General features: G+C 45.5%; 1 protein-coding gene across 4 annotated transcripts; it reads right to left on the bottom strand.

Moving 5' to 3' along the window:
• Positions 1–1,444: 1,444 nt before the first annotated feature.
• On the bottom strand, positions 1,445–23,615 carry LINS1 (lines homolog 1). 4 transcript variants are annotated; one of them, XM_066354824.1, is made up of 9 exons: positions 23,496–23,615; positions 22,772–23,041; positions 14,164–14,232; positions 10,558–11,045; positions 10,352–10,441; positions 8,972–9,113; positions 7,936–8,508; positions 6,122–6,293; positions 1,445–3,301 (listed from the first exon to the last, which is right to left on the bottom strand). In XM_066354824.1, exons 4-9 carry the CDS (start codon positions 10,939–10,941, stop codon positions 2,416–2,418), a joined length of 2,247 nt encoding a protein of 748 aa, XP_066210921.1. In that variant the 5' UTR covers positions 10,942–11,045; positions 14,164–14,232; positions 22,772–23,041; positions 23,496–23,615; the 3' UTR covers positions 1,445–2,415. The 4 variants fall into 4 exon arrangements, with proteins under 4 accessions (XP_066210921.1, XP_066210923.1, XP_066210924.1 ...); XM_066354826.1 differs by lacking the exons at positions 14,164–14,232; positions 22,772–23,041 and having other exon boundaries at positions 23,496–23,578; XM_066354827.1 differs by lacking the exon at positions 8,972–9,113 and having other exon boundaries at positions 7,936–8,437; positions 22,772–23,564.
• Between the last annotated feature and the right edge of the window lie 258 nt (positions 23,616–23,873).

The following is a 23,873-nucleotide window of genomic DNA, read 5'->3' on the forward strand; positions in this document are numbered from 1 at the left end:
GGTTTTGTGTTCCTTTATAGACACAGAACAGCTCTTGAATACTCTGTGTGGCCCTGGGTAGTGACAACAGAGCCAGCATGTCCCCTCCCCCATAGCGGGGCTGTCACGTGGGTGTGATGTGCTGACTCACACCCAAGGGCAGGTTACACATGGAGAGACTCAAACACTCACACTCAGCATCTGTGTAAGATCACCTTTTTCCTCATTTTAGATGTAACAAGGGGCCGACGGCTCCTAATTAACCTCACAGAGAAATGTGTCAAAATCACATCTGTGTAAGCCTGAGTTTTGACACACTCAGCATTCATATACCCCTGGAACATAAAGAATCAGGCTGGTTGTGGGACTTTTTTTTTTCTCAAAAAGTTATTTTCACTAAAAATAAAGTATGTATGGAGTTAAAAACAAGTAAGAGTAAAAACATGAGAAGCCAAATCTTATATATACTTCACATCTGTTTCCCAAGGCAACCACTATTGCAACTTATATATTCTTCCATATTTTATAAACACTCAGAAGTATATATATACACCTGTGTATATTACTCTTGCCTTGCCTTCTTTTCTTAAACAAGTGGAAGCCCAGGACAAGCAGTCTCTGGGTTATGAACCAGACAGGTTCTGAAGGGTTTTGTTTTGTATTTTTCTGGAGAAGTGGGGAGGGAGACAAACAGACTCCTGCATGCACCCAACCAGGGTCCACCCAGCATGCCTACCAGGGGGCAATGCTCCATTGCAACCGGAGCCATTCTAGTGCCTGAGGTGGAGGCCATGGAGCCATCCTCAGCACCTGGGGCCACTTTGCCCCAATGGAGCCTTGGTTGTGGAAAGGGAAGAGACAGAGAGAAAGGAGAGGGGGAAGGGTAGAGAAGCAGATGAGTGCTTCTCCTGTGTGCCTGGCCAGGAATCGACCCCGGGACTTCCACACGCTGGGCTGATGCTCTACTGCTGAGCCAACCGGCCAGGGCCCTGAACCAAGATTTAAGTTGAATTTGTACATGAGTTGAAACAGATATACTGCTCACAAAAATTAGAGGATATTTCAAAATGAATATAAAGCTATAAAATATCCCCTAATTTTTGTGAGCAGTATATTTACCTATTAAGTGAGACTTTGACAGATGTTTGTCTTAACACAGTATTTATTTTTACCTTTCTTTTTATGTTTAAGCATATAAATCTTCAAACCTACAGAATCTATTGTTTTTTACTACACATTTTCTATCTGTAAACATGCTCACAGCTCATTCCTTATGTAAGTACACAGTATTCCACCGAACATACACGATGACTTATTTAACCAGATAGTTCTGGTCTTTTGCTTCTACAATATGGTGTTGACCATGCTTGAATACACATTCTTTGTAATTCATGTAAAAACTGACTCACTATAGACCCCAACTCTGTGGTCAGACTCTGGACCTCTGCATTCCTGTTTGGCTGACAAAAGCATCTTATTGTCACTTTAATTAGTGATCTTCTATTCAGTCTCAACTCTCCGTTTCTACCCAAATGAGTACCAACCTGTTTTGACGACCTGTCTCATGTCTAGTGGGTTGCCTTCCTGATATTTCTCTACTAAAGGAACATATAAGAAGAATTTTAAGGACAACAGTTCAGATTTTTAAAATAGAAAAATTACCTAGGGATTAACATTTTTTTTTAAAAAGAGCAGTCCGTGCTCACAGGACCACCTACACACATACATAAACATAGAGCTAATTATCTCTTTAAAAAAAAACACCTGCTAGGATTTAAAATGTATATATCGCAGCCTGAGGAAATAATTACTGTACTGGGTTAGTGTCCCTCCAAATTCATAGCCCCTAGAACCGTATTTGGGTAAACGTGGTCTTATTTGGAAATAGGTACCTTGTGGCTTATAATCAAGGTAGGAGGAGGCCAGCTGGGGGAGGTGGGCCCTAACCCAATGACGGGTGTCCTTAGACAAGGGGAACCAGACACAGACGCTTGCAGAGCACGAACCTCAGGCCACAGTGGAGGAAGGCACGGGCCTGCTGCAGCAGCCAGTCAAGGACACCACGGACTGCCATCATCGCCAGAAGCTAGGAGGCAGGGGTGGGGAGGATTCTTCCAGAGGGTCTGGAGAGATTAAGCATGGCCACACTGATACATTGATTTTAACTTTCAGCCCCTGGAACTATGAGAGAATCAATTTCTACTGTTTTAAATTTGTTAGAACACCCCAACAAATGGATACAATAACCATTTCAACTGGTGTCAAACTGTACCATGTGACTTGTCATTTGCTACATCTTTTTGTAAGTCACTAGGCTTCTTCCAATAGGCAGAAAGACTTAATTTAGGAAACACTTTGCAAGTTTCTTTTTTCTTCTTTTTTTACTATTATCTCATTAAGGCACAAAACAGTTCCCGGAAATAAAATGCTGCTGTTTTACAAAGGGTTCCCACTCGTGCTGCGTGTTGCCTCAATCTGTTTCAACAACTTCAGAAGTGCTGTTGGATTATATGGGAAGAGATTTTTCTTCTGCAAACGGTCAATGGCACCTTGTAGCTCTCCAAAGCATGTTACTGTTCTGTAAGCCATTCCCACGTCGCAGACACTGGTATCTGTTACGTCGTCAGCAGCAGAGAGAGGAGGAGCAGGACATCCTTTTGGAACCGCAGGCCTTAACGGAAGTTCTGGGCAAAGTTCTTTTTTACCTTCACTTGTTCCAACTGGGTCCTGAATTTTCTTCGTTACCTTTTGCTGTGAAGATGTCTGCTTACTCTCTGCTAAACACAGGTCTGTGGATTCTACGTCAGAATCTTCAGAACTGTCATAATCTACCAGGCTTTGAGGGGCCTGGGGGGGGGACAGACTGTGAGCATGGGGAGCATCGGGGGTCCTTGGGGACATCACGACCTGGGTCGGTGGCTCAGAAACAGCGTCAGGAGCCCAGGACACACCGGCCTGGGCGCTCCTGGGATGGCCGAGTGCGGCCAGAGGACCGGAGTCTGCTCGGCTGCTGCTTCTGTCTGGGCCAAGTGGGGAGATGCAACCACGGACATCTAGACTGTCGTTAGACTCAGTGACATCCAGGTATCTGCAAAGGGTGAAAAACTCGTCCCAGTCTTTGTGTAATAATTTTAAATACCTGACAAAATATTCAAGAAAACAGGTTTCTGATGAAATCAAAAAGTCAAGAAGAACTTTGGAATCAAATCCTATATTTTTCAAAAAGAATAAAAATATACAGTGTGGGTTATAGCCATTTTCATGTGAATGATGGTTCAACATCTCTTTTTCTTGGGTCAAGCTCTCAGTAGCTTTACAGGCTCTGAAAATAAAGATAATAGAGACCCCAGATTAGTGAATTTTAAAAATATTTTCATTGATTTTAGTGAAAGAGGCAGATAAAACAGAGAGAGAGACAGAAACATCAATCTGTTCCCGTATGTATACTGACCGGGGATTGAACGTGCAACCTTTGTGCATTGGGTCAACGCTTGCTTAGCCAACCGAGCTGTCTGGCCAGGACAGATGAATGACATTTTACAAAAATAAATTTTGGCAGATGGAATGCACATACAATAAACTCACCTACCAGATCACTTTTTACATCTATGTATTACTTTAGAAGAAAAAATCAATCCAATCTCTTTTTCTACAAACTGTATAGAAATCTGACCCCACAAAACAAACCGTATCTACTGCCTACAGGAGTGCTCTGACTTCCCGACCCTGGAGAGGGGACTTCTTCATTCCCGCCGGCAGCTATTCCATCCACACCGTGCGGTGGGGTGCAGTGGGGTGCGGTGGGGTGCGGTGGGTAAGGCGGGGGTGGGCCTCACTCACCTCCTTCCTTTCCTTCGACACTCTCCTGACCCGGGGTGGGCATGGGGCCCAGGCTGACCAATCAGAGTCACCCATGCTCCTGGGCAATAACCAATGGCAGGATTGGCATCCCACTCTCTAAAGTTATGCCTGGTGCCAGCTTGACCCTTTTGGATTCCCGATTAAGAGACGGTAAGTTGTCTATGGCCACACCATGCTGAGCGCACCCTGTCTCGTCTGATCTCGGAAAAGCCGATAAATCCCTTTCTGCCTACACTGGTTATGTGGGATTCCATCATTCACAGACAATCTGAACTAACGCAACTGCCTCTAAAAAGCATACACGAGCCTGACCAGGTGGTGGCGCGGTGGATAGAGCATCGGACTGGGATACGGAGGATCCGGGTTCGAGACCCCGAGGTCGCCAGCTTGAGCGCAGGCTCATCTGGTTTGAGCAAAAATTCACCAGCTTAGATCCAAGGTTGCTGGCTCCAGCAAGGGGTTACTCGGTCTGCTGAAGGCCCACGGTCAAGGCACATATGAGAAAGCAATCAATGAACAACTAAGGTGTCGCCACGAAAAACTAATGAGTGATGCTGCTCATCTCTCCGTTCCTGTCTGTCTGTCCCTGTCTATCCCTCACTCTGACTCTCTCTCTCTGTCTCTGTAAAAAAATAAAATAAAATAAAAATAACTAAAAAGCACACACGATACGCACATGTGCCTCTATGGACACCTGAACATGATGACCTGAAGTTCAGAAATTAAATCCACACACAGGGTGAATTTCGTTCGGGGGCCCCGCTCTCGCAGGAGGGCTGGGCAGCCGGCTTTGAGCACAGGCTAGGGTGATTCTCAAAGGCATGTGCACTCCCACGGCATCTGCATCGGGCCGCTTCCAAGCCTGATTCAAATCACATGCAGGAATTCTGCGCTCCTAATTAGAACCTTTCGAAACTCTGGCCCCAGACACTTCCAGTCTGCGAGCGGACGCGGCCAGCAGCGCTCCACTGCCACGCCACTGTGGCGGGCACAGGCCAGAGAGCCCCTCCTCTGGGCCAAGAAAGAAAGGGACACAACGCCCACACTTAGGGGGTTTTCATAAAGCAGAAGCAGGAACTGTGCCCGGGGTCATGGGTTATTAACTTCCTAACCAATTACAGATTATCTCCCACAAGAAGACAGGAAGACAGATCTCCACCTCCCCGCCCCTCAAGTACAACCATCTTAATAAACCAGAAACAGGATCGGTGTGAAATGTCATCAGTGACATGAATTCATAATGAGTTTCAGGCAGTGGTGGGACTCAGCCGGTTCCCACTGGCTGAGCAGAACTGGTAACTAATTTTTTTGTTGAGTTTGGCAAACCAGTTGTTAAAATGGCACTTGTAAATCAGGGTTCTCCCTAAGGTGGGGTTTTTCAAGGAAGAGAAGAGAAGTTGCCTGTTGCTAATATATCAAACACAGCGACTATCAGTCTAATTGGCTCCCCTGTAAAGGAAGGGGACCCTACCCCACAGTGAAAAGGATGGTTGGGGATACATCACACAGCCGATGCCGCTCAGATAAAAACGAGGGAAACTGCAAGTGAGGGCGCCAATCAAGAAGCACTATGGAAATACCTTAAATAACAGTTTTATTGCTTTTTGTTAGGTATTACTTAATATTTTTTTCATTCATATTAAAACTCTTATCATCTAGTGTTGTGTACCTCTTTTATTGTTCTTCTTTAAGTAATAAATGCATGAAATAATAAATTATCTTTCGGTAGATTGTTTTTTTACACTTAAAATAGTCATTAGGGTGGAGAACTGGTTGTTAAATTATTTGAATCCCACCACTGGTTTCAGGTATTTGCTTCGAGATGATACCAGCCCCAGTTCAAATGTACATCAACATGAAAACGTACAATAGCTCCTTTGATGACCGGCAGGTTTGTGCTCACCTTGACAAAGGCAAAAACCACCTGATAGAAACTCAATATAAAAAGTTGGCGGTGGTTTGGATGTGGACTCCGTACCACACGGGGAGGGCCGAGAGGGAGACTGACCAGAGACAGTGTTCCCTAGCCTCAGTCTTGGTCTGCTGCCCTAGGCCTGCCTCGCCAGCCAAGATTTCTAATGAAAACGCAGAATCAATCTCATTTTCATGCAGGGCAGAGCTAGAGGACCTGGAAGTTATAAGGAAACCACAAGATTGTGAGGGATGTTTGGGTTTTTTTACTGCTAATGATGGAAAGTCAATAACAGGCCCAGCACTGTATTAAACATGTTTTCTGCTTTCATGGCAAGCAGTTAGTATAATTGCTGCAACACAGACTCACCCGCTCAGCTTCAGGTAGATGCCCAGGGACGCCTTGGCGGCCTCCAGCATGTCATCGTCTTGCTCTATGAAGACCCTGGGCAGCCATGCACACGGGTGGTGTGACTGCACAGGGGGCCGGAGGTCAGGCTTTACGAAGGTCAGTAACTCAGACATGAACCTCTGCAAATCAACTTCAAAACAGAAACATTTCAAAGTGAGTGCAGGCAACGCCTTAGGAATCCATTCATATCTTGCCTGCCTGCCTGTATGTCAGGACCGTACCCAAAATCCTTTTAAAATGCATTATTATTGTGATTCACACTTTGAAAATCTCTGCGAATTAGGGGTTATCTCTACTTGACAAATTAGGAAAGGGAGCTTCAGAGAAAAAAAGTGGCTCACTCAATAGAATGACATTAAAATGTACCATCAGATTGTCTATAGCAATTGCTACACCTTTTCAACAACTAATAACCTTTTAGAAATAAGTTGCATGATATCTTGCTAAAAGCATACAGGTGAATGAGCAGTGCACAACAGACATCACCGGATGCCGCAACTGCCTGTTACTCGAGGTAGCAATGCAATGACAAAGAAAATAATTTTGCTTTCAAAATAACAACAAAATTTTTTTTGTTTGTTTAAAGCATTAAAAGAAAGTACTATCATTAAACACAAAAATCAAAAAGGTTTGGGTAAGTTTTAACTGCCATTTCGAACTCTAAATTCTGTAACACATGCCACCTAGTGGTGTAAATTAAAACTGCAGAAGAATTATAGCTAATCTAGTTACTACTACCAGCTAGCTAACTGACGTCCACAGCAATTCAAGGAAGTCATTGCTTACAAGTCGAGCCTTTCATAAAACTACAGGCTGCTTGTTTAGAGATGTTTACACTTCCTTTTTCTCAGGTGAAAAGGAGGACATGTCTTCCCTAACACCCAAACTGAATATCACATTTTAAAGAGCTGTCTTTGAACTCTTGAGTTAATATCCTGGAAAATACACGTGACAATTTCTTCAAATATGCCTTTTCACATATTAGCTCCTAATTATCAATAATCTATATTGGTAGACATATCAGTTTTATAAAGATAAATGAAAATCCAACCAATGTCCACATATGAACTGACTTATATCACTTTTTCTGCAGTGACTTTAACAGCATCAACTTTTAAAAAACACTTGCCATTGGCCCTGGCCGCTTGGCTCAGTGGCAGAGCGTCGGCCTGGCGTGCGGGGGACCCGGGTTCCATTCCCGGCCAGGGCACATAGGAGAAGCGCCCATTTGCTTCTCCACCCCGCCCCCCTCCTTCCTCTCTGTCTCTCTCTTCCCCTCCCGCAGCCAAGGCTCCATTGGAGCAAAGATGGCCCGGGCGCTGGGGATGGCTCCTTGGCCTCTGCCCCAGGCGGCAGAGCGACGCCCCGGAGGGGCAGAGCATCGCCCCCTGGTGGGCAGAGTATCGCCCCCTGGTGGGCAGAGCGTTGTCCCTGGTGGGCGTGCCGGGTGGATCCTGTTTGGGCGCATGAGGGAGTCTGTCTGTCTCTCCCCGTTTCCAGCTTCAGAAAAAATAAAAAACAAAAAAACAAAACAAAAAAAAACACTTGCCATTAATTATGTTGTGCACATTTCAGCTTAGCCCACAGAAAAGGTTATTATTTCTTAAGGTAGTTCTAATATTTTTTTTTTTTGTAGAAACTCTGATTCTTACTGGGATTATACGTGGCTTAAAGGAGTAGAATTATAGTTCTGAGATGGAATAATTACAATCGCACTTTGGTGAGTAATCACCCATTACTTCACATATGGAAGAAGTTGGGAGAACACTGACCTTTCATTTCCTTTGCGGAAGCACAGTGTTGACACCTGACTTCTAGGGACCTGATGAGCAGCAAGCTCCCCGCTCTGAGGGTCACAGGGTCTGGACAGCCAGGCTGAACGGGCCCGCCGCCGAAGCAGGAAGGTCTTCCCTGGACAGACAACGTCCTCAGGAAGCCCAAGTCCACGGCCTGCAACACAGCGTCGGCCAAAGCCAACAGGTCCCCATCCAAACGACCTGGAGGCAGCAAGGCGGGGACGGGCCCACGACAGAGGTCTTCACCCACTTTCCAGAGAAGGCATCTTTTAAGAAATGTGACCAATTTCCTTTTGACAAAAGCCGGAATGGGCCAGGTGATAATGTTTAGCACATGAGACGGTTTCAAAAATAACATCCTCTGGCAGGCGAAGTCTGACTCCAGGTGGATTCGGGACGCTATGAGAAGTTCCAGCAATTCCAGAAAACATATCAAGCTGTTTATTTTTTCAGAAGTGTCTTGGAGGTTTCCAGAATGCTGAGAAAACAAGGAATGGTAAAGGACTTCGAAACTACTGTCAAGAGGAGCCAGGAACTGCGTTAGGATGTCTGCAATTGTAAAAATAGTGATTGTGAACAACAGAAAAAACAAAACCTTCTTACAACACACAGTTCAGTTATTATAAGTTATAATTTTACAAGATGAAAAAAAACAGACTTTCACTGTCTACCTCTAATGTGGACAAATGAAAATGTATAGATTAACAGCTAATAACCCTGGTTAATATCCATTTGACAAACAACCAGAGCCATCAGGTTATGCTAGGGAAATATAATAATGAAAAGCCTAAATTTTGGTTTTTAACAATAATGAAGAGCTTTTCATTTTTTTCCTTTGGAGAGGTATCCTCAGTAAAAAAAATACGGGGTGAGATTCTTTAGTTTTTCATACTTCAAGACAGATCAGATGTTAAATTTTATTTTTTGTTATAATGTTTACTCTTTGTTATAAATGTAATTCTCATTGGGAGCAAGATAATGACAATTGCTTATGGGGGAATATAATTCATACCTGTTTTTTGTGAACATGTATCTTTAAAGATTTCTTTGATGACAACAGTAAGAGTCCAGAGGCAGTATATGACTTTGTCACTTTCAGGGTATTCAGAAAGATTTTTTTGGCAAAAAGCTATCCAGAAATTACTTAATGTTATCTATAAGTGAGAAAAAATTCTAAAAGTAGTAAGCTATAATACAATATTTCCTTTATATTACAAACCACACAATACAATTCTATACAACATCATTTCTTAAAAGTATGATTATTTATTAAAATGAGAACACAAATATCCTGATATTCTTTAAGTCAAAAAATTCAATATGCTATAGAAATAAAGGCTAAAAAAACCATGAAAATATTAGCAGTGGTTATACCTACACGTGATGAAATTTGTAATTTTTATTGTTCTTTATACTTTTTATTTTCCAAATTTTCTACTGCAATTACCACCTTTGTGTATTTAGGGTAAAAAAGTTATTTTCAGAAATGACCAGCCATTTATAGCTAAAAGTCAGTAGATGCTTAGATTTGTTTATTAACTAATTCAGAGATAAGAGAAATATCAGATGGTCAATCTAGTATTCATTTTTTCTCATTATGCTGAGGACCATTCTTAGAATTTATAGTAAATTTGCAAAAATGGTCTTGGTCTCAAGCAGGACCCCTGAACCTCTTTTTTTTGAGAAGGAAGCCTATTGACTCCTTTGAAAATCTGAAGTTACGGACTCTCAGACTTATGAGCCTGCCTCAGGTTAAGAATCTGATTTGTAATGTATTTGAGACCCTCGCCCTTGATAAAAATTATCATTATAGCATCACACTGTTACACTTTTGTGGATTTACAGGTTATTATGTTTACAAACATGTTACTGATACAAATATTTGAAGGGTGAAACTGGATAACCCAAGAACAATCCTAAAGAAACTAGAAAAGGGCCCTGGCCAGTTGGCTCAGTGGTAGAGTGTCGGCCTGGCGTGCGGGGGACCCGGGTTCGATTCCCGGCCAGGGCACATAGGAGAAGCGCCCATTTGCTTCTCCACCCCTCCCCCTCTCCTTCCTCTCTGTCTCTCTCTCCCCCTCCCGCAGCCAAGGCTCCATTGGAGCAAAGATGGCCCGGGTGCTGGGGATGGCTCCTTGGCCTCTGCCCCAGGCGCTAGAGTGGCTCTGGTCGCGGCAGAGCAACGCCCCGGAGGGGCAGAGCATCGCCCCCTGGTGGGCAGAGCCTGGCCCCTGGTGGGCGTGCCAGGTGGATCCCGGTCGGGCGCATGCGGGAGTCTGTCTGACTGTCTTTTCCCGTTTCCAGCTTCAGAAAAATACAAAAAATAAAAAATAAAAAAAAAAGAAACTAGAAAAGAAATACCAAAATAACAACATAGTTTTTGATTCTGTACCTTTTCTTTCAACTGGAAATACAGAAGTGACCCCAGGCACTTTGTGGCCATGTGAGCCAACAGTTTATCCCCGTTCTGGAACATACTGGTCTACAGGGAAACAAAGACATTTGCCCGCTTTGCTGAATACTATTAAAACTTCTACTTTATAGCTTAAAAATATATATAGATATATCACCTACAAAAAACAACAACAAATGGCTTACCAGTTTAGATTCGAAGTCAGAGGATTTTAAAAGAATTTTAATGATCTCGCGGTATGTCTCCTTTGCATGGGATTCAGTCTCGAGAGCCAGGGCTCTGGTTACCATGAGCCTGACCACAGTTAACTGAAGGAGCAGCACCTCGCAGGCTCTGCTCCGCGAGCACACGGGAGCTGCAGACACGGAGGAAAGGTCGCCAGGGGCTGGCGGATGCTGGCCCCCGCCACCGAGGGTGTTGAAGCATCCTGAGGAGGTGGCCGTAGAGCCGTCTTGATCAGAAATTGCTGGGTCGAGATATAAGATGTAATCCTGGTTGTCATTTTCAAGGGTGGCCCCATGGAGTACCTTCTTATATAACTCTTCTAAAACTTCGAAGACGTCTTTCATTTTAATTGCCAAGATATATCTTCTGAGAAGTCTGACAGTCCCAAATAGCAGTTATATTAATCTCAGAATTGTGACAAATTTCTATGGTGTTTCTTTGGTAAGATCTAAAATAGGAAAAATAATTTTAAAATTATAAGTGTTACATACTTCATGTTACAAGGGGAAGGAGTCTGTTTCTACTTAGTCACTTAGTCTCTTGAATTAAAGGCAATACTAGTTGCTTGATTTCTAAGATGGAATGTTGGTAATAAGAACATTATTTCGTCTGACCAGGCGGTGGCGCAGTGGATAGAGCGTCGGACTGGGATGGGGAGGACCCAGGTTCGAGACCCCAAGGTTGCCAGCTTGAGAGCAGGCTCATCTGGTTTGAGCAAAAGCTCACCAGCTTGGACCCAAGGTCGCTGGCTTGAGCAAGGAGTTACTGGGTCTGCTGAAGGCCCGTTGACAAGGCACATATGAGAAAGCAATATGAACAACTAAGGAGTCGCAACGTGCAACGAAAAACTAAGGATTGATGCTTCTCATCTCTCTGTTCCTGTCTGTCTATTCCTATCTATCCCTCTCTCTGACTCTGTTAAAAAAAAAAAAAAATCTTGATTATTTCAAGATCATCAAAAACAAAATGCATGTTTGTTGTAGTAATATAAAGTTATAGTAATTAAACATATAGAAATATAAAAAACAAAAATATGGAAGATATAAAAAAGTAATTAAAGAATAATGTTGCCCTGGCCGGTTGGCTCAGTGGTAGAGCGTTGGCCTGGCGTGCGGAAGTCCTGGGTTCGATTCCCGACCAGGGCACACAGGAGAGGCGCCCATCTGCTTCTCTACCCCTCCCCCTCTCCTTCCTCTCTGTCTCTCTCTTCCCCTCCCTCAGCCAAGGCTCCATTGGAGCAAAAGATGGCCCGGGCGCTGGGGATGGCTCCTTGGCCTCTGCCCCAGGCGCTAGAGTGGCTCTGGTCGTGACAGAGCGATGCCCCGGATGGGCAGAGCATCGCCCCCTGGTGGGCGTGCCGGGTGGATCCCCGGTCGGGCACATGCGGGAGTCTGTATGACTGCCTCCCCGTTTCCGGCTTCAGAAAAATCCAAAAAAAAAAAAAAAAAAAAAGAATAATGTTGAAAAATTAAGGAAATTAAATAAAGTTATGCCGTCTGTATAGGAATTAATATAGTGGTGCAGATGTGATAAACAGACTCTGATTTTAGAGCAGGGCCCAGTTAGTGTGTGTGTGAAGTTATACATAGATAAGAAGTGGCTTGGTGTCATAACTTTATAAGTTAACGTAAATAAGAACATCTTAAAAAGTGGTTTGATGTAACATTTCAGTAGATTAACATATATAAAAGGGGTTACCTGCGAGGAACTCCCAAAAAGGTGGTTTGCAGGTGATAATCCTGTAGATTGACACCTGGTAGAAGGCGTTGGCCAGAAAAGGTACTAAAGCTGAGGGGCCCCCTGCTGCAGTAGTCACCCAGACTCCAACATGAATGGGGAGTGTCTCCACAGAGCTCCGACCAAAGACAGTCGAGAGGAGCATGCCGACGGGGCCCCCTTAAGCTGTACCCAGGCACGCCAAAAGGATTTGTGAGTAATAAATTGCCTCTGTGATTATTGCAACTAACTCTGTGACTCAGTCATGTCTTCCCTCTGGTGGCAGTTAGTGTCAGCACTGGTCAGTAGCATCCTCATAACCGCCTCAAGAGTAGTCTCGAAGAGGCTGCCAGCCTGCTGATAAGCAGGATGTCCCACTGTCCCACTGCACGGGGAAGTCAAATCAGGGACGTCTGATCGATGTAGAGCTTGGGCTCTACTGGAACAACATTTTCCATACAGATTTAAGACCATGAAATCATTCTGATCATAGCTTTCCTTCTGATACTTTTCAATGGGCGATCGGGGCTTTTCCACCTTAGCGCTCTTGACATTGGGACTGGGGAGGTCTATGGCGGGGGAGCTGCCTCGTACATTGTAGGGAGTCGAGCAGCATTCCTGGCTTTTACCTGCCAGGTAACCCTGGCACTCTCCTGGGAGGTGAAACCCTCTAGGCTGAACACCACTGGGCTAACTCAAACTCATTAACTGCCTCCACTTTCAACTTACAGATGAAAACCTCAAGGCAGACAGCTGTGTGGTCAAACGGTATCTGGTTATTGCTGATTGATTTCCAACTTAAAATTACCTGGTAATAGAAAGAGACCTTGGCCACCATTTAAAGCATTGACTAAAAATGATAAAAATGCCATCCCAAGAAAGACACAAGCTGTTGAACCAGAGTGGGCCCTCGTCTATCGCAGAGGTTAGGTTTCAGAAGCCGCCACGATAGGTGAAAATCCGTGAAGTAGCGACCTTATATTTATTTTATTATTTATATATATATTTAGGGCTTTATTTTGATTCAATATTCTTTTAATACATTTTAATTAATATTTTTATAGTTTTCAATTTTTTAAGCTAGAAAATGCTTATTTTTGCCGCAAAAGTAATTAAAATAATATATAAAGATATCTATACAGCAAAAACCCACGATACAAAATTAGATATATATAATTTAAAAATCCACGATACAGTGAGACCATGAAAAGTGAACTAACTGCGAGATGGCGAGGGACGACTGTAATCCAAACACGAGTCAACTCTCCTGGTAGCCGGTGCCAACTGTTGACACCTGGCCACCCCAGAATCCCCTGACAGGACGGAGACCAGAAAGAGAGAAGGTGTGGGGGAAGTGGCTGTCTGGCTTGCTCACAGGTTTACTGGCTGCAAGCTCTTTGTGCATTAGTGCAGGGTCACGTGACAGCACTATCTTAAGAATAAGTGCTTCCCCGTCTTGGCGATGAGGAGATGCGCCCCTCCAGCCTTACCATGTGCGGCTGGTTTCCTGACCCCTTGCCCTCCACTGCGAAAAGCAGGTTTTCCTTTTTCTTCGTATTTTTCCCTTTTCTTCCTTCTTTTGGCCTGCCTGCCTTTGTGAGCCACCAATAAATTGGAATGGCCCACCATCCTTGGGGCTCCACAGTCCCTCTGCCGTCTGCCTGAATTCAGTGCGAATCTGGTGGCCGTGGCCGCCGGCCTTATAGAAGGAAAAGGACATCCCAGGTGACAGTTTCAAAAGCAGAGAAAACAGCAATCAACCATCCAGGAGCGTCAGAGGAAGCATGCAGTTACCATAGAGCAAGCAGGGCGAGGGAAAATGGAAGATTTGGGTTTAAGAGATTACTCACTATCCATTCAATGGAATCATCTAGGAATTAGCTGATCCCAAGAGGGTGGGTTCTTCCCTTGCCTTCCAGCTAAAAAACAAAACAAAAAAACAACTAAAAGCAATGCAAATGCATCTTGCCTACAGATGTGCAGACAATCCTCTGGTGGAGGACAACCTCCCAGGAGTGAGAAGAGCCACCTTCTCTTCCATGGAGTAAGAGCACAGTCAGCCTTCCTTTACTCCACACAAAGCTGCGGGTCTTTGAAATGGTTGTGACATCTACCCAGTTCGTGCATTAATTAATGAGTTAAACAAAATGGTGGATATCCACTCATTTTGCACAGGTCAATCTTTTGTCCTCCTGTAATTTACCCTTTAACAAAATCTGCAGACTTCCAGATTTACAATTTACATACAAATGCCCTGCCCTTACTGGAAGAGACCTCAGGGGGCTGTCACTGACGTCCGGTCTCATCTAGACAGTGAGGCCCACAGACCTGCCTTCCGTCTTCAAACCCCCCTTCTCTACTGGCTTCTCCCCCTTGCTTATCAGCCTCTAAGTGGTTCCAGTTCCTCACCCCCCCCCCCCCCCACGAGACAAAGCTGCCCGGTTTCAGTCCACTGGTGCAGAAATAAGTATAAGGGAGACGACAGATTTTTATTTAAAGTTATGAATAAAACTTTCAGTCCGTTTCCTCAGAACCCTATTCTCAAGCTGTGGCGTACCTTCCATACAACTCATAAATCTGAGCATCAGCAAGCCTGTTCTGTTCCATAGTGTTAACCTTGACCTGAGCCCTGTGCTTCCAGAAATCAGAAATGGTTAAGAAGAACAGGTGTCCCCAGAATGGGCCACTCAGGAAGGAACATATTCCCATATAGCAGGGGTCCCCAAACTTTTTACACAGGGGGCCAGTTCACTGCCCCTCAGACTGTTGGAGGGCCGGATTATAAAAAAAACTATGAACAAATCCCTATGCACACTGCACATATCTTATTTTAAACTAAAAAAAAACAACCACAAAACGGGAACAAATAAAATATTTAAAATAAAGAACAAGTAAATTTAAATCAACAAACTGACCAGTATTTCAATGGGAACTATGGGCCTACTTTTGGCTAATGAGATGGTCAATGTGCTCCTCTCACTGACCACCAATGAAAGAGGTGCCCCTTCCGGAAGTGCGGCGGGGGCCGGATAAATGGCCTCAGGGGGCCGCATGTGGCCCGCGGGCCGTAGTTTGGGGACCCCTGCCATATAGGATCCATGTCCAGTCCCGCCTTCCTCGCCGATGCCCTCATCCATAACCCCCGCGTTCTCTCCTCCATCTCTGAGAGGTGTCGGGGAGCTCGCTGTAGAGGAGCCCCAGCGCCCCAGCAGCAGAGGCTTTGGGAGGTGTGCACTCTCAGGAGCCCTGTCTGGGACTGGGCAGCCTCTCGCTGGGCTGGCTGCTGGGGGTCGCCCAGCATGACACCCCAGGAGGGAGGTTAACGAATACACGGAATGTAACAACTGCTTGATGTTATCTTTTAACTTAGAAATGCACTGTTCTTGCTGGTGGTATAAGACAAGTGACTACCTACCCTGTGGTTCTGCTATTGACGTCCTATAAAAAGGGACCCCATTCCGGGAGGGGTGCGGATTTCACCAGCCCGGAATCACTGGGAGTAGTTGCTGTGCCCTGGAAGTTTAAGCTTCTCCTATTAAAGCTCTTAAGAATTTGAATAAGGCTAAGAGTCAGTTCTTCGGAATAGATCCTGAATTTAGGATTTTGGGGCTTTACCCCAAAAAGCTTTCACAACAGCCTAGATAAAATCATCTCCTTCCTTGTCTTGTTTATTGTCAGTGCACGTCAAAAATTAATTTTCAATATTCCACTTCAAAACCTGTACCTATTTTACTTGTAACAATAACATTTCTTCCCAATATTGATATTTTTATATGTCAAATACTGTATGACAGTATAGGTTTTAACTAATATCAATATTCTGAACTCGCCCTGGCCGGTTGGCTCAGTGGTAGAGCGTCGGCCTAGCGTGCGGAGGACCCGGGTTCGATTCCCGGCCAGGGCACACAGGAGAAGCGCCCATTTGCTTCTCCACCCCTCCGCCGCGCTTTCCTCTCTGTCTCTCTCTTCCCCTCCCGCAGCCAAGGCTCCATTGGAGCAAAGATGGCCCGGGTGCTGGGGATGGCTCTGTGGCCTCTGCCTCAGGCGCTAGAATGGCTCTGGTCGCAATATGGCGACGCCCAGGATGGGCAGAGCATCGCCCCCTGGTGGGCAGAGCGTCGCCCCTGGTGGGCGTGACGGGTGGATCCCGGTCAGGCGCATGCGGGAGTCTATCTGACTGTCTCTCCCTGTTTCCAGCTTCAGAAAAAATGAAAGAAAAAAAAAAAATTCTGAACTCCATTATTAAAATTTTCAGCCACAAATGAAATCATTTTCACTTCAATGCTACAGCAGTAAAATACTTCTAATAATATTTCTACACAGCCACGGTCCTTACATTTCACCACAAATGAGAATAAAAATGCTGCTATTCAACCCTGCTTGACCTACGAAAAGGGCCATACACACAACTAAAGTGAGTGCCAATAAATAAACATGTGAAAAACAAACAAAAAAATAAACAATCATTTCGGGGAAGGGGGTGGATAAGCTGTTTCCTCTCATGGCTGGAACCAGGTTGTGAGAAATCAGACTGGAAAGTCAGAAACTGGAACTTTTTTTAAAGAGACGCAGATTCAGAAGGACCCTTTACAGACAGCAGAGAAAAACGAAGCGTCCACTAGGGGTCATGATGCCAGGCAAGGAACAGACGAATGAGGACCGAGGGAGCTCCGTGGCTTCTGGGGTGACTCAGCACAAACCTGCTAACCACAAAGTGTTCTAACACAGTGCTCAGCAAACTCATTAGTCAGCAGAGCCAAATATCAACAGTACAACGATTGAAATTTCTTTTGAGAGCCAAATTTTTTTAATTTAGACTATATGGGTAGGTACATTGTTATTAATTTAATTAGGGTACTCCTAAGCTGGCCAAAGAGCCGCATTCAAGGGGCCAAAGATCCAAGGTTTGCCAACCACTGTTCTAATGTATAAATGCTGGCCCGAGAATCTGCACGGGAACAAATGTCTATGGGTCACCCACTCACTGTGAGCTGAAGTTTCTTTTCAGTTTCTTTTCTTTAAAACACACACACACACACACACAATCCATTATAGCATTAAGGGGCACATGCTGAGAAAATGAACGAGGGACCCTGACCCACCACATGTTTCTCCAGAGTGGCTGCTACAAGGTGGGTCATCGCAGGGAGCATTACCAAGCTGACCTGGAGGAAGGGGACCCTCCAAAGCACCACGCTTCAGACACTGACATGGCACAGTGTCTGGGGAAGAGTGCCTGGAACACAGAGATGCTCTGAAGACAGCTGGAACAGGGAGATGAGGGCGCTGTCCGGGCTGGAAGGACACCGGCATTAGCAGAGGCCAACCTGGGACAAGCGAGCTCTTCTAGGCAGGAGGGGGAATGCCGGCACCAGGTGGCCAAGGGGATGCCCATCGCAGGCATCAAGTGTGAAGTCTCTCTTGTATTGTTTAAATACATAAACTACTTGAGTTTTGCGTTCTGTTACTGATAAAAACCCTGCATGTCTTAATATAGATATAATACACTTTCCAACCACCTTCACATAAAGTTGACTCTTAGGAATGTTAATTCCTAAACTTAACTGAAAGTCTGTTACGTATGAGACGCTATTCTAAGTGATCAAACGCTTCACAACAACCACATGAGGTGGACAGTGGATGCTTTCTTATCGTATCCATTTTACAGGTAAGGAAACGTAAGGCACACAGGGATTAGTTACAGAGCTAGTCAAGCAGCAGAGTTGGGACTGGAACCCAGAAAGTCGGATTTCAGAACCTGTGGCGATCTAGTCAGTGCTACTCCCTTAGTGAGGATGCTGGGGTTCCCCAGGTTGTCCTTCTGATTCCCTTCCCCAATTGAGATGGCATTCCTTTCGCCAGAAGAGATAAAATGGGTCTGGTTAGACTCTACAGCAAGGTTAGGGAGGTGGGTGGAGGCGTGGGCGTCAAAGCCAAGGTTAAGGGCAGCTAAGGAGGGTGCACAAGCACTGAGAAGGCCCACACACCGAAAGGACAGAGGTTCCCATCTTCCCAGCCCACCACCAGGGCCATCGAAGCTGGTCAACTAGGACTTTAAGAGTACCTCCCTCAAAGGGTTTGCCCTGTGCTGGGTACTTTCTCTCTGCCCTGCTGGTGACACACCTCACCTTTCTCCCATCTGGCCCAACATGCCCCAGCAGGAGATGGAGGGGCAGTGAAAGGAGGAAGGCAGGCAGCTCTCTCAAGTTTCAGGAACTGCTCCTTCTATGCACCTCGGGCCCCAGCAGATAATGGCAGTTACTAGCCCCAGGGGCACACCATACTGGGCTCATTTCCTTAAAACAATGGTGCTAGAGTTTCAGCTCAAGAGGAAGACTGCGGGCCTCCCCTCAGGACTTCCAGGACCTTCAGATACAATAGTTCTGGGCCAGGCCCAGTGCCTGCCCGGACTCTGTAAATCAGGGGTCTCAAACTCGCGGCCCCGGCCGCATGCGGCCCACTGAACAATGTTGTACTGATTTTTTTTTTGTTTTCAACTGCAGTGAGAAAAGTGTTGCGTAACAGTTGCCTTTTGTAGACCTAGTGCGGCCTGCCAAATGGCTGTGATCTTGCTCTGCGGCCCACATGCTGAGTTGAGTTTGAGACCCCTGCTGTAAATCGTCCTCTGATTAAGACTCTTATCCAGAGACTCCAGATGCAGGTTGGAGTGTTCTTTGTTTGTTTGTTAGGACTAGGTGTTCAGCATAATAATGGGATATTTATATATAATGCAAATGATCAACATACTAAGTCTCATACTGTCCATCAATATAGTTTCAAAAACTTTCTTTTTATGATGAGAACTGGTGAGACCCATTCTCTCAGTAACTTTCAAGTCTGCGATACAGTAGCATTCATCATAGCCAGCATGCTGTCCGTCACAGCCCTGGGACTGATTTATTTTGTAACTAGAGGTTGGACCTTTTCTCCCCTTCCCTGTTGCCCCCCTCCCTCCCACCCTCATCTCTGACAAACACTAATCTGTTCTTCTGCACTGATGAGCTCAGTGGTTCTTCTGTTTGTCTCTCTGTTTCTCTACCCACTCATCCATGGATGGACCCTTCTGTTGTTTCTGTACCTTGACTATTGTAAATAATGTGCCAATGCCAGATCCAGGTAAAAAAGTAGTGAGCTCCTGATAACAGGTATGAGGTCTCAGAAAGGCGAGGGTGGGGGGTACAGCAGCCTCAAAGATGGGAAGCTGCGGAAAAGCAAGAGGCCCCATTCACCTCAAAAACCTGACAACTCCTCTAGGGTCATCCTGGTTCACCTGCTGGATAAATCCATGAAGAGCTGGCACTGATTTTAGACTCATCAAAAACTAATTTTGTTCTCAGAAGCCTGGAAGACCAGAGGGATGGCAGCACTTAATGTAAACTTGATTGACAGAGACTAACCAGCCCTGAACTGACCGTCTATCTCTCAGGCAAACTTTTTTTGCATAGTGCAGACATCAGAATCGGAGCATCTGAGCACAGGAGAAAAGCTCAGAGGTGATTCAGAGCAGTGGCTCTCAAACTCAGAGCTTCCAAAGCCCCTGGAAGGCAGGTCAGAACATGACAGCTGGGCCCAGCCATTGAGCTGGGGGCTATACATAGATAAGCACTGACTAACCTACTGGATTTTATTGAATAGGAACCTGAGTGCATTGGGTTTATATTATATCATGGTAATGCTATGCAGTTTATATATATATATATAGAAAACCTCTAGAGTATCAATATAAAAAAACGTTTCTACCTTTAGCTGCTAAACTGTGGCTCTACGTGTTAAGTGACACTGCAGAATGAAATTTCTTCACTCACTCCCCTTTGCTAATCTGCACCCCCTTCCCGGCTCCTCAGGCCCCCACCAAAAAGCCACCACCAACCACTCAGGATTGTCTGTCAATGTCACAACAGCACTACTAGATTTTGCTGAACTCCTGAATTCTGAATACTGTACACACACAAACAAGAATTGATTTTCCCTTGAAAAAATAGTGACTGTTGGGTAAACAAATGTTTTTAAAGATTGCTTGCTTCTAGTGGGGCAGCACCAGGTGTGTACAGTCTACGGGAGGCTGGCGGTGCTAGCCCTCAGGGCAGCAGATTGTAAACTGCAGACTGCCTCCTGCTTGGGAAGGGTGATTGTTTGCTGGAGAAGGATGCCCCACCCCCCACCCCCACCCCCGCCCCCAGTTGGTTTTGGCTGGAGAATCCAGAGCAGAGAGAGAGTCCGGAGGGTGAGAGTCAGGAGAATGAAGGAGTCTGGGTTTTGGAACCCGAGACCAAGTCGGGGCTTGGGAGCCCTCATTTCTGCCCAGCCTGTCTGGCTGGGGACTGCTGAGACCGGTGGGGTCCTGAGACGGGAGAAAGGGAAGGGGTCTTCCCTGCCTGCTTGCTCGTCCGCCGTTAGGGACTTGAATAAACGGAATGGCCCACCATTTCCTGGCTCCGCTGTTTCTTTACTGTCTGCTCCAATCCAGTGGGAACTGCACAGTGCTGCCCTGGCCTTACAATGACCTACCACACCTCTGCAAAGGAGCTCCCGCTCGAAGGTCTGAGGAAGTAAATGGCTGTCATAATGAAAACATTTATAAAACTCAAGTAAGAGGGTGACGATACTCTCCTCTACAGTAGTCTCCTCAAAAGGGTCCTTCCAGACTCTGGAGTTTGATACAATGCTGTTCCCTCTGCCTAGAAAGCTCTTCCAATTTCCCTTTTGCTTTTAAGCTTGACTATAATTTTCTATGCCACCAAACTGGATAACCTCAAAGAAATAAATTCCTAGAAACATATAACCTACCAAGATGGAATCATGAAGAAACAAAAAATCTGGACCGATTGCTACTTTGAAGATTGAGTCAGTAATCAAACATCTCCCAACACTCAAAAGTCCAGGACCAGATGGCTTCAGTGTGAATCTTACCAAAGATTTAAAGAAGAATTGATACCAACCCTTTGCAAACTCTCTCGCCCCCTGCACACACAGAAAGGAAGAGGAGGGAATACTTCCAAACTCAGTTATGAGGTCAGCATTACCCTGATTAACAAAACCAGACAAGGATGCCACAAGAAAAGAAAATCACAGAGCAATACCTCTGATAAACACAGATTAAAAAAATCCTTAACAAAATATTAGCACATCAAATTCAATAATATATTAAAAGAATCATATGCCGTGATCAAGTGGGACTTATTCCAGGGATGCAAAATGGTCCAAAGTCTGCAAATTGGTCAATGGGATACAGCACGTTAACAAAATGAAGGATAAAAATCACACAATCATCTCAATAGATGCAGAAAAATTCGTATGACAAAATTCAACGTCCGTTTTTGATTACAGAATAGAAAACCTCTAACAAAGTGGGTATAGAAGGAACATACCTCAACACATTAAAGGCCATATATAACAAGTCCCCGGCTAACATCATGCTCAATGGTGAAAAACTGAAAGCTTTTCATCTAAGATCAGAAACAAGACAAAGGTGCCCACTCTGGGCACTTTTACTCAACACAGTATAGAAGTCCCAGACAGAGAAATTTGGAAAGAAAAAGAAACAGAAGCAATCTAAATTGGAAAGAAAGAACTGTCATATGCAGATGATATATTGTACACGCAAAACCCTAAAGACTCCACCAGAAAAAAAAAAAAAAAAAAAGAACTACTAAACAAATTCAGTAATGTTGCAGGATACAAAGTCAACATACAAAAATCTATTGCATTTCTATATACTAATAACAAATGTCAGAAAGATACATTAAGAAAACAATCTTATTTATTTACCTACAATTGCATCAAAAAAATACAAAAACCCATGAATAAATTTACCCAAAGAGATAAAAGACCCCCTATTGATCAAGATTTTAATGAAACCAATTAAAGAAGACACGAATAAATGGAAAGATATTCCACACTCAGGGACTGGAAGAGACAATATTGTTAAAATATCCATACTGACCAAAGTAATCTACAGATTCAGTGCAATCCCTGTGCAAATTCCGATAGCATTTTTCAGTAGGAGAGCAAACAACCCTAAAATTTCTGCGGAACCACACAGACCCTTACAAGCCAAAGCAATGTTGAGACAAGAACCTGGCTGGAGGCATCATGTTTCCACTACACAGTGTTACGTTACAGTCATGTCTATTTTAACTACCCTAGCAGTTGATATCTTGAAATTATTCCTTTTATATAATTAGGTAACCCTTTCTAGAAGGACATCGGCTGAACATCTGCTCTATTAGGTGACTCAGTAATGTCAATTCTTGCCTGGACAAAAGCCTGTAATTTGCGGTAATCTGCTCCTTCTCCCAGCTAGTCTTCTGCTTGGAACAGGCAAGTGAGCTTTTCAAAAACATAAACAAGACCCAAGAACTTCCCCGCCACGGCTGATAAGATGCTGCCAAGATCTGCAGCCTGTCCCCCCAGCCCCACCTCCAACTCCATTACCAATCATTCTCCCCCTTAACTCACTCGGTTTGCCTGCGGTGGCTTTTCTCACAGGTGCCACACACGGCAAGGGCTATTCCAGCGTCCGGAAGCTTGGCGCTCTGGTTCTCTCCGCCTGCAAATGGCCCCCTCCCTCGCCCACACCCCAGATCTAGGCAAGGCCGGCCCCGTCCGTTTTCAGATCTCTGCACCAATGTCACTTCCTGAAATATCTGAAACAGCCATCGCGTCCCCGTCCAACGCGACGCCAGTCTCCAGCTGGGGTTTTCTTGATCGGATCTATCCGAATCTGTCCTGTTAACGTGAAAGCCCCAGGGGACCGGGGGGTCAATTAGAAGACTCTGTCCAGCTCACCGTGGTTTCGGCTAGCGGCTGGCACTGTGCCCGGCCGGCACGAACCAGCAAAATGAATGAACGCACTTCATAAACACGTGCATCTCGCACGTTTTCTATTTCCTGCCCCCCTTGCATTCTCACGGATCCCTCGAGGGTCGCTATTCCTACGGGGAAAAAGCCCTGGGAACGTCCCCGCCGTTACAAAGACAGCGCTCCCTTCCGCGCTTGGCCAGGTGTGCTCAGCCAGGTAGCGAACTGCGCCCAAGGTACTCAAGACTGACAAGCCCCGAGGGGCGGTGGGGCAGGACGCTCCTCTCTGCTGCCACCCCAACCTTGAACCCTCGGGCCAGCCCCTTTGGCGGCCGCGGTCGTCCCCAGTTACCCGTCACAGCTCTAGCTTAAGCCAATCTACCTCCGCACCGCCATTCCGGCAAAGCCCGGCCCTCTCCGGGCCACCGTAGTTCACCGAAAGTACACGCTGGTCCCTCCTCCCGCATGCGCACAGGACCCCTCGAGTACAGTGTCTCTTAGCAACCACTCTGAGTCCCTCCGCTAGGGGCGGAGCTTTGAAAACCTCAGTGGGCGAAGCCGAGGGGACATGAAGGCGGCCAATCGGAGACGAGTCCCAGCTTCGATCGGTGCGCCTCTTCTAACTGTCGCGAATGCGCAGGCAGCTTTACGGCAGGCAAGGGGGTGGGGCCGCTAGGGATAAGGAGGAGAGAAGGAAGCAACCAACCAACCAAGTCGCGCCCTCCTCCCCACCCCCCCCACGGACGCCGGACCTGGTTTA

Source organism: Saccopteryx leptura, chromosome 13, assembly GCF_036850995.1.
Source record: "Saccopteryx leptura isolate mSacLep1 chromosome 13, mSacLep1_pri_phased_curated, whole genome shotgun sequence".
Lineage (NCBI taxonomy): Eukaryota > Metazoa > Chordata > Mammalia > Chiroptera > Emballonuridae > Saccopteryx > Saccopteryx leptura.

Coding starts and splice junctions, on each gene's coding strand:
- LINS1 (XM_066354824.1), bottom strand. CDS start 10,941: ATGAAAGACGTCTTCGAAGTTTTAGAAGAGTTATATAAGAAGGTACTC. Junction 10,442..10,557: donor CTGACTTCGAATCTAAACTG/GTAAGCCATTTG, acceptor GTTTCCCTGTAG/ACCAGTATGTTCCAGAACGG. Junction 6,294..7,935: donor TTCCGCAAAGGAAATGAAAG/GTCAGTGTTCTC, acceptor TCTGTTTTGAAG/TTGATTTGCAGAGGTTCATG.